General features: G+C 32.6%; 2 protein-coding genes across 2 annotated transcripts; both read right to left on the bottom strand.

The window, feature by feature from the left end:
* LOC106716772 (cuticle protein 3-like) lies at positions 1–1,822 on the bottom strand. Its single transcript, XM_014510365.2, has 4 exons — positions 1,784–1,822; positions 1,048–1,300; positions 417–644; positions 1–162 (listed from the first exon to the last, which is right to left on the bottom strand). Exons 1-4 carry the CDS (start codon positions 1,790–1,792, stop codon positions 44–46), a joined length of 609 nt encoding a protein of 202 aa, XP_014365851.2. The 5' UTR covers positions 1,793–1,822; the 3' UTR covers positions 1–43.
* Positions 1,823–4,330: 2,508 nt separating this feature from the next.
* Positions 4,331–8,287, bottom strand: LOC123720907 (cuticle protein 3-like). Its single transcript, XM_014510360.2, has 4 exons — positions 8,196–8,287; positions 7,346–7,565; positions 4,963–5,190; positions 4,331–4,512 (listed from the first exon to the last, which is right to left on the bottom strand). The coding sequence occupies exons 1-4, from the start codon at positions 8,202–8,204 to the stop codon at positions 4,403–4,405; spliced, it is 567 nt and encodes a 188-aa protein (XP_014365846.2). The 5' UTR covers positions 8,205–8,287; the 3' UTR covers positions 4,331–4,402.
* Between the last annotated feature and the right edge of the window lie 3,158 nt (positions 8,288–11,445).

The following is an 11,445-nucleotide window of genomic DNA, read 5'->3' as shown; positions in this document are numbered from 1 at the left end:
GAAAAAGAGAACAGGTTAGTATAGTCACGCTTCTTCCAGTACTTTAATGGTATCCAGTTTCGACGGCGGAAGTCTGCGCTGCGTTGTGGTAGTTCTGTTGGTATGCCGCGTCGTACTGTTGGTAAGCTTGACCTTGAGATACAGTGTGTTCCTTGTATTGCCCTGTAATATACAATTAGAAGATGTTCAAATAATATTCTTCATTACATTACATATCTTTCTCTTTTCAGCAGTTTCAAAGGAATCGACATATAAAAACGTTAAAATTTTGATTCTCGCCTCTATTATATGCTTATAGAGAACATAGCGTTTAACAGATGTAACCCCGTCTACCCCTTTACCCAATATTTATGCTCGTACCCCTCTTTGGTGACGTATCTGAGCTGCGATTTAGTTATAATAAAATGAAAACTTACCATCATCAACAATTCCATTAGCCTCATCCTTGGCATTCTGTTCCAGAGATTTCAAGATGGCTTCGGGGATTGGGGGAGGTGTGGGCAAATGCGCACCCTGCGCTCTGAAGCCATGCTCGTCAGCGACGTATTGCACTGTGTACACATGCCCATCATCCCCTACGTATGAGAAAGCACCTTCAGCTTGAGTTCCGTGAGGAGTTTGACCGACTTCTTGAGCTTTTATTCCTGGAAAAAGACGAGTATATTTGCATTAATAAAATATATTAATAACGCTGATAATACTGTTTCGTCTCTGACATCTCGTCAATCTTGCTACATACGATAGGATCAAAGACGAATTAATCCGAACTTAGCTATTAAAGGTCCAGTCACGTGTACTCTAGATATTGAGTCACATATGTTTCAGATTTTGTACATTATCACTTTGGCTAAGCCTAATAAGTCTTAGATTTAATTTCGAATTTTGCTATTGTTTTGTTATTTTAACTAGTACTTTTGTAGATAGTAACTACTAGGTGTGGGTTTGATGACAGGGATAACTAAATGTTTAATGGGGAGATTTTGGTCTCAGAAATCCACAGTAAGGCTTCCACGATTTAGTTAAATTGATAAAAACACTGTGACTCACCATTTTCGGTCTCATAGCCGTAGTTATAGTTGTGTACATTATTCTCGGAATGATAACTAAGTATCCTCGCCGTCTTCTCAGCCAAAGGTCTGCTATTGTATGTTTGACCGCCTAAAGCATGCGCCTGCCTGAAACCGTCATGGTATTCTAGACCAGGCTGGTATGCTTCGGTATTCTGGTAGTTATCCACTTGTGGTTGAGGGTAGACCTGACCTGCCGATGCTACGGCCAATAAAGCAGCGATGGATGTAATCTGAAATTAGTTGAAGATTTACAAAATTTTTGTTTCCTCTGCAATACAACAGATTGTCCTTATGTTGCAACGTTTAAATATCGTAACCATATCTTAGTAAAATAATTCACCATGAGATGGGTTAATTGATTTAGTAACCAGCATTTAAAAAAAAGATCTAGACAAACTGACAGATAGATGGACACCAAAGTGATCTTATAAGGGTTCCGTGTTTTCCTTTCGAGGTACGGAACCCTTAAAAGGAGAAATACATCTTTATATGCGTAAATAAGAAAAAAATGGTTTTAGTTACCCTAAGATACATGACAATAATAAACTGGTTTTATCAATTGTGAATTATTTAAATACATTTTGCAAACAAAACAGATGAATTAATTGACACTATAATTACTTTTCGAAGCAATGAAAATGCTACGTATTATACTTGCCACAACTGTGATCTTTTTTGTAAATAAAAAAAAAAAAAACAAAAAAAAAACGTACCAATTTCATGATGACAGTGAATTTGAATGCTCGAGATGTTTGGACAATGAATGCGAAGAAAAAAAGCGCACTTTAGTTTTTATAGTCGAAATTTTGCAGCTTCACGCACGCCCGTATGAAGTCACACTCATGTTGTCAGTAATTGGACCACTGAAAGTGAGGACTTCGTTGAAAAAATACGTATACTATATATACCAATTTTCTTGATATGACATAATGCGACAAATACATACCAAGCGACAAAGGACACAAAAAATAGGACTTCTTGAAATTTTTTGTATGTGATAAATCTACTTGTTGTTGCATATATACATAATTCTAAAGTAATATAATTATGGCTATATATTTATACGTCACAAAAACCTCTAATTGTAACAAATCGATCGCTTAAAAATACAAACAAAGAAAGAAGCAACTCATCTTTATAATTGTTAAATATAAAATACGTTAACATAAAGTTTAAAGTTCTAAGTTTTAGTAGTGTTTTTGTTTTTTCTTGTGTGAATGTATGGTTAAGTAATCTGAGGTAACGAGATGCTCCCGTTGACTGAACAAGTGGAACGCATTTAGGATAGACTTATTTACGAATAGACAGAGTAAAGAAAAAAATTAAGAATGCAAATAAGTAATAAATTTTAAAAAAATAGTACAATAGAAACTATAGAAAATCAAACGACGAGAACCACTATAAGATACTGTTATTTTATTGTATAACAGTTACATTGAAATATTTTTTTGTCGTACAAAATGCGCATAAAAATTATCCTCTCTCATTTTCCATATTGTAAAATTCTAAAATTAATATTTAATCATTAAATTATTCTATTAATTTCACATTACTTGTATAAAGTATCATGAAATCGTTAAATTGTAATTATTTTTAAATGCGGCCTCTAAAACCTTCTTAGCTCTATGTTATATCACTTACACTTTCAAAGCAATAAGACGGTCACTAAAAACCCAAGATAACAAGATCGAACATATTTGTGAAATGCGTATCCTGTTCGATGAGGATGTTACAGTAGCCACATTATGTATGTTACGCAAAAAGTATACGAGTAACATATTGACATGATTTTTCACAGGAAATTTAAGATGAAAAGCAGCATTTCTTAGGGACAAAAAGTTATATTACTCTAAAGTCGACATCGGAGTATAAGATTATAAATTTTTGATGATACATAATTTTTGGAACGAAGTTCAATATCGCGCGTTGTGAAAGGGGGCTAGACGGAAAAAATTCTTACGAAAAGTTGTCACGACACTTTTTGCTATAGTAAGTATGTTAACGATGAATGAGCGCTACTTCACCATGGCAACGACGTGACAATATATAACGAAAATTCATAGAAATAAAATGTACTTCTTGTGAAGACTTAAGTTTTTTATTCATAGAATAAACATTGGTTCCTTCACTAATTAATAGAAAGGAACTTCGTTCCATCCGGGTGTCCCCCCTTGACACCTCTCAAGTTTTTCTTTATTATAAAGTGATTCACCTAAACACACGATTTACATGTTCGGTATATACTTATTGCATAAAATGAGTACAAAGAATTTTTTAATCAGAAATTAAAACTACATTCAATTTTAAATAAAAAACAGCCAATTTCCTTTATATAGGAATCATCTGCGTAATAAGACAAGTTCCACAGTAGGCGTATCGGTATAATTAGGCAACCGGCAACGGAGCGTTTAATACGTGGGTGTTATTGTGTACGGCGATATCCAAACAATGACTTATCTCGTGTTAAAATGAAAAACAATGGATAATTAAAGCTTCGTACTTGCACAGGGTATTTATAAACAGAGATTATTAAGAAATATCTTAATAATTGTTGTTCCTCGCGGATTCACTATCGTTCTATATTTTTTTCTTAAAATGTATACTTTAATAAGTTTGTTGATTATGTTAAGATACAAATTGGTATTGTAAGACCAAAAAGAAATGGATGTAAAATGTTTTCTGGTCTGGTGTATAGTAAATAGTGCGTTGCTGTTGTCAGTTAATTTTATCAATTAATTATTACATGTTATAAATATTAAGTACATTAATAATTAAAAACAAACGTGCTAGTTGAACTTTTTATCTGCACAATAAATTTAATTAGAAATTCTTTAGTTGAAATGAAACTAATTAATTTTGTAAGCTCTGTAGATTACTTAGTCTATAAATCTTGTTTTGCTCGGTGGTAAATTACAATCGAATAATACAGACCGACAGAATTTTAATAGCTACTTGAAATACAGGATTTTGTAAAACAAGAATTTCTTAAAAATGTTTCCCAAACATAATTTGTATCGCAACAAAGCGCTGTAGATGTAATAATAATTTTAAATTAAAATTTAATTGACATTCATACCTACATAGAAAAAATTCATCTTGAAGTTGAATTTTTAGTTGTTTACAATTAAAAACGTTTGAGACAAATTACAACAAGTAACAAGCCTTCTTTAAGATTAAAACTCTGTGAAATAGTTGGTAATACTGTGTGAATGAAGGATTAAAAATTAAACAATAAAATACAAGAGTAAAAAAATCTATTTATTATATAAACAGAGGACTATATAATCTTAAGGTAGAAATCGATGGCACGTGCTGAGTGTGGTTGTAACAGATTACTGGTAAGTCCTGTAGGGGGCGCCGGTGACCTGTCTGAAGGGGTAATTGTAGGGATTGCGAGCCGCAACGACCCCGGAGTCATCGTATTTACCTTCGTGGTAGCTGCCTGTAATTAAAGGAAGAAGGTTTGTTTGTTTTAAGATTCATTAATAATTACTCAAAATAGAAAACTAAAAATTGATTTAGTCAAAAAATATATATATCATTAATTGACATAATTAACATTTATTTGAAATTTACCATAACCAAAGTGTACTTCTTCCAAAATTAAGAAACAAACACCGAATCACTTAGACTAATTAAAACACCGAAAAGGATTAAATTTTTATGGATAATTACTTATTACTACTTATTTTTCCTTTCTATACGATGTCAAAAAACGTACCGTAAAAGGGCAACTTCAAGCTATCGGCGTATAACAAACAGTATTTTTTAAAAGAGATATAAAATTCCGGTCGCGCAACAAACGTCAAATCATTTGATCTTGCCGCTGCTAACTGCTTGAAGCAATTAGTGTATGGCTGCCCTTAGAAAAATTTCTATTATTTTAACATACCATCATCAAAAATGCCATTGGCTTCATCTCTCGCATTCTCCTCCAGCGCTCTGGCGATCTCCGCAGGGATTGGTGGCGGGGTTGGAATGTGCGCGCCCTGTGCTTGGAAACCGTTGGCATCAGCGGTGTACCTCACGTTGTATGTTTGCCCATCGTCACCCACGTACGCGTAGCCGCCTTGAGCCTGGATACCGTCCGCTTCACGACCCACTTCTTCAGCTTGAATACCTGGAAAATATTGTTATTTATTTAATGTTACTTATAGATGAAGAATTTAGTTATCAATAATATATTAAAAAGATAGAGATATATATAAAGGGTCTAACCTATGATAATCTTCCAAAAAGATCTATTAATTCTTGGGAAAATATTATTTTATTTCGTACATTCAAAATAATTTAATAAGGCATCTTATTACAATCAATATTATAAAATGCATAAATGGTCGAATTTGATAACACAAAAGTTCCATGTTAAGTCTTTTAAAATGATATTCATTTTTGAATACACATTGAAAATCTTTTTCTATAATCAGCCAGTATTATTAAAACGATTCCTAAAAATAATTGTAAAATAACAATATAATTTAAAAACTTGATATATGACACTTATTATAATATAAAACATTTAAAATTTAAATTTATTTCAGAAATAACAACGAAAATGACTCAGCAGTACAGTGCTATCCAAACTTTATAGATGCTCGCAATTTTACACAAGACCTTGCTCTGAACACAGCTGATATCAGCAGGACTATATCTATTATTACTATCTCTATTATTTTAGGTATCCTTTTCTCTACATACTTTATGTTAATAAAAAGTAGGCAATGCATCTGCAACTTTTTAACTTATTGCAGATATCTATGGGCAACGGTCATTGAGCTAATTTAGAGATTTCAATTGGCCGCTGGGAATTAAAAAAGAACATATTAAAAAAGTAATGTGACCCGGGAGAGGTGCGGATCACTGCGCGCGCGTTCCTTCGCCAGCAACAAATCCACCTGCGAAGACATGCGCTCGCAGTGAACAATGAGCTGCCATAAAGTTTGAATCTTATAATACTACACTGGTCGAATACAATAAGGAAGTAACCCAAGATTCTCTCGCGAAAAAAAACTATCTTAGCTACGAGGAAAACGTTATTTTCCTCATCATATTTTTTGGGTACAATTAATTGGCACTTATATTTATGAAATTACATTTTTCCCAACAAAGTTCTTATTAGGATTATCAAATAAGTATTTGGATATTAAGAAAGTCTGCAAAAATTGTTTCTATAAATCAGACAATTCGTAACGCTTTGCAATTCTTCTAAACTCTTTAAACATTGTTTAGCAACATTTATTACGGACATGTCACACATCTATATATCTATACATATAAAAGAAAGTCGTGTTAGTTACACTATTTATAACTCAAGAACGGCTGAATCGATTTGACTGAAAATTGGTGGGCAGGTAGCTTAGAACCAGGAAAAGGACATAGGATAATTTTTACCCGGTTTTCTATTTTTTATTCCGCGCGGACGGAGTCGCGGGTAAAAGCTAGTTATATTATAAAACTACAAAAGAAATAAATAATGAATAATAAATTTAACTTCGGATTCAAACCCACTAAAGTTTCTCAATTACATCTTTTGATTCATGTCTAGTTTGCACATCTAACAAAACGTAAACTTGATCAGAGATAAAAATTTAATTTATTACCAAGTTCAAAGTGCGTCAATCGATTTTGAAATACGAAATAGACGAGAAAATTAATTTACCTTTATTTATTACTTTTATCTATTGACATATCATATTAAAGCTTCTGATGTAAATTGTAATTTGCTTATATTTTATAGTAGGCGTAAAGTAATCACGCAATCAATAAAACATTCTAGAAATTCTGACTAAAAAAGAACGTCGGTGGCTCATGAGTTAAGCACTTGACTTGCAATCTGCAGGTCCTAGGTTCGAATTCCGCTATGTACGTACGTATTTTTAGATTTTCGATTTACAAATGTACATTTATCCGACGTTCTTACGGTGAAGGAAAACATCGTGATGCAACCTGCACATATCTGAGAAGAAATTCAAAGATATGAAGTCAAACCGCACTGGGCCAGCGCGGTTAACTATTGCCTAGTCACCCCTAACTTAGAGTAGGTTCTAAGCCCCTCATTGGGGACGTATAATGAGCCTACGATGATGACAAAAAAAGTCGTTTACATAATTGTTATATAACTTTATATGAATTTAGTAACCTTGAATATATTGTTATTATTTTAGTAGAGTTGTTGATCTGAACTTTAAATCTGATGTAAGATAGTAGGATTTAAAAATAGGCGGTTATGAACAGTCAACAACATTCATCGGTCATTAAATAAATTCTGTACATACCATTTTCAGTCTCATAAGCGAAGCGGTATCCTTGTTCGTTGACTTCCGAGTCTGAACGCAAGATGGCGGCATTCCTCTCCAGTGCGGCGCGCGGTCTTTGATCCTGGTAGTACTGGTACTGTTGTTGGATCTGAGGTTGGTACTGCTGTTGGAACTGAGGTCGGTACTGCTGGAATTGCGGCAGCGCACTGGCCGCGCACACAACAGCTGCGAGGATGAGCTGGAATTCAAAATTAAGGCTTATTATCATAACTTTGTTTTTATTATCTATTTTTTTGACTTTCTTGAGAGAAGAGTGAAAAATTTTCTTCTCTATTCTTCAAATATGATGTTTTGAATTACTTGCAAACGTTACTGGTTTCCCTTGACTTAACACGTGTATAAAACATGTAAGCTATTCTCACAGAATTCTTCTATTTGATAGAACATTTAAACGATGTGTTTTAAAATAATATTTTATGTTGAAGATTAAGAATAATATTAGAGTTTATACAATAGTGTAGTGGTACAAAAATAAACCAGTATTTTGCATATAAATTAACCAAGAAATCTAAAACTCTTTGCAGACTTTCAACATCTAATTATAATATTAAAATAAATATAAAATGTGGAAGTTTCCCAAAAGAGGAGCAAAAAAACACTAAGACAGTAAGAAGACTAAAAAAGTAAAATGCTCAAGACGGATGGGATCTAAATTATTCAACAGGTTACAAAATGGAAATTACTAATTTTACCGAGTTCGAAAATTCGCACAAAAACTGCGCAATATAAAGCAGAATTATGAAATAAAAAAAGTTGTAAACAAAATCGTGATGTCCCGAACAATAGAACTAGTTCACCGCAAACGTACCAATTTCATGTTGTTATCTCTTCAAATATCAATCGATGAATGTAATTCGTAGTGTTAAGCTCAGCTTATATAGGTGCTCGGTTTGTATGTGCCAGTGTCAAGGTCGGAAGATCTCAGATCTGAATGCTGCATTTGGCGTAGGCTCAATAATGTCATGCATGTTGAGATCAAATGATTGAAATAGTTGTTAGTTTATAAAAATGTACGGAAATACGTTTTGATGTTAGAAAACAAGGTTTTATGCCTGAAAGAAGAAATTAAATGAGTGACATTATTTTTCTTGTTACAGGTTTTTTTAAAACCAGTTATGTTTTATTTATTAGATTTATGAATCTATAATTTTTATATAAAAAGACATTTAGCATTAACATTTTATTTAGTAAAATATATTTTTCCAGACACTTTTTTTAATGGTTATCATGAATTAATTTAAAACCCTATTATAAGTCGTCCGTTTTCACAATTATTAGAATAGTTATTCATTCATCTAAATCATATACAAAATCGCTTAATACTATTGGAGTAGTTTAAAATAATAGGATCGAAGAAACAATATGATAAGAAATTAATACTCCAAAAGGTAGCTGAGATGTGTCAACATATCAACAATTTAAATAATTGATTCAAAAATATCGTAAATACGGTCGTAGCCTTTTTATATTTGTTTATTGAAAAACATAAGTTTTTCAGGAATCCAACTAAAATAATTAATTGCTACCTACACGATGACGATTGTCAAAAATTTACCTTCATTCGTGACTCATGGCTTTATTAGAGTCTACTGTAAGTGAAGATGCGAAACGTTTAACCGATGACAAATTTGACCCCTAACAAGTACCTCCCACGTCTTTGTTATGCAAAATAGGAACTTTAACACCTGTGGCATTGAGAGATTTGATTCAGTATGCACCTTTTTACTATTACATAGTACTATTTACTTTTTAAGGCTAAGACAATGAATAACCGAAGAGACCTTAAGAAATCCCAGTTATCCATTAGTTGTTAGTACATCTTATTTATATTATAAATGTGAATATTTAGATGGATGGATGGATCTTTGTTGAAGGTATCAACAGAACGGCTCAACGGATCTTGATGAAATTTGCCACAGATGTAGAACATAGTCTGGAAGAACACATAGATTTCTTCTAAAGTTTTTTTTTTTTTAAATTCCGCGCGGACGGAGTCGCGGGCAAAAGTCAGAAACTTTTATATGCGTACAATATATCGCTTGCAATATACGGGGTCGCGGGCCACAGTTAGTTAAAATATAAAGAAGAAATGAAAACTTCGTGTTAAATATTTTTTTTAAATTAGTTGAAAGCTTATAAACAAAATAGGTATTCAACGCGGAAATAAATTTGATTAAATTTTTACGACGTTCTTAAGAAATTAGCATTTTATTTTGTACGTGTCTTAAACTGCATAAAAGGCTTCGAATGCTCATTCATACATACATATGGTAAATAAATGAATACTTTGAAGATGCCGTGAGGTTGACTTCTTAAATAAAGTGAATAAAAAATAATGTTTTACAGTTGAGGACGTTTATTTCCTACCCATTACACTTAAATGTCAATTGACATTCACAATTCAATTAGGTCGAAAACTTGTAACAACATACTTATGAACTAAAATATAGTTCTTGTGGCTTATTAAACATTGGTTTGTTATACGAAATTCGATCTTAAGTGGGAGCCAAATTAAATTCTTTGACTGTGCCTGTCAAATAACTACGATTAAGGAATGCATTGATTTTCCAATCTTGTTCAATGTTTAAGTACTGTGTTTTCCAATTTAGTACTGTATAAAATTAATTAATATAGTAGTTGAAATGTCAATAGGATTAATTTTAAAAAATGTTAAGAAATATACTAGTACATAGTAGTAATATTGCCACGAATAATAATTACATAAAAACATCCATCTTTTTTACTTAGCTATATACTTATACTAGCTGTCGCCTGCGACTCCGTCCACGCGGAATTTAAAAACGTAATAAGTAGCCTATATAATTCCATGTCCAAACTATGTTCTACATCTGTAAAAAAATTTAACCAGATCCGTTGAACCATTTCGGAGATACCTTCAAACAAACATCCATCCATCCATCCATCTAAATATTCGCATGTATAATATTAGTAATATGTACGAGTATTACCTCACAGAACGATTAAAACAATGAAAATCGAGAATGCAAACTTCAATCAAGAATATAACTACTCAGTATAATGAATTTTAGATCTTAAGATGAGTCCAATTCAGCTCGAAAGAATCATTGATCTCGCTTGGGAATGATCGGTTTTAGAATGGCGACGTAAATCTCTGAAAACCCGATGATTTTAGTCGCTAAGCAACTTTCGCAATACATAGTCATACAATGTTCGTATACAGCGCGCGTTGCTGACATTTCTGTCATCGCTAATGAGAGTCGCTCGTAACTTGGTTTTCGGCTTAAGATAAGTCGCTGCAATTTTCAAGATGGCGGAGCATGAACGTTACCTACGTTGATATGTTTTATGTAAGTATATTTGTCTATACTAACATTATAAAAAGGAAAGATCTGATGGTTTGTTTACATTAAATAGGCGCCGAACGGAGCATCGATAACTTAGGGGTTAAGCTTGACTTGTAATCTGCAGGTCCGGGGTTCGGATCCCACCATGTACCAATATGTTTTTCGATTTTCGATTTACATATTATCCGACGTTCTTACGATGAAGAAAACATCGTGATGCAACCTACACATATCTGCAAAGAAATTCAAAGATATGTGTGAAGTCAGCCTGTACTGGGCCAGCGTGGTTTACTATGGCCTAGTAGACGTATAATGAGCCAATAAATAAATGATGATGAGGCTCCTAAACTACTAAACCGTTTTGAAAAATTCTTCCACTATTGGGAAGCTACACTATACCTGGGTGCTATAAGCTATAATAACAACTAGATTTATTTTATTTACACGCGAACGAAGTCGCATTCAACATTACATCTTAATATCCTTTAGCCTAAAATAATGAAATTAATTTGTCGAGATGTCGTTCCGTACGTATTTTTTTCAGTGGATAGTCATAGTGGTAGTCAGGTTTATTATTATTTTAAAATAAACAACTAACTTATAATACTTATTCATATACTTGTTAAGATTTCAATGAATCTTTATGGTATTTTATTCAGATATTTGTTGTATTATTAAAAAGTTTATTGATTATGACATTAAGATATATATTAACGAAAAAAAAAACATAAA

The sequence above is a fragment of the Papilio machaon genome, chromosome 16, assembly GCF_912999745.1.
Source record: "Papilio machaon chromosome 16, ilPapMach1.1, whole genome shotgun sequence".
Classification (NCBI taxonomy): Eukaryota; Metazoa; Arthropoda; class Insecta; order Lepidoptera; family Papilionidae; genus Papilio; species Papilio machaon.
This window is presented reverse-complemented; position numbering and strand designations above follow the sequence as displayed.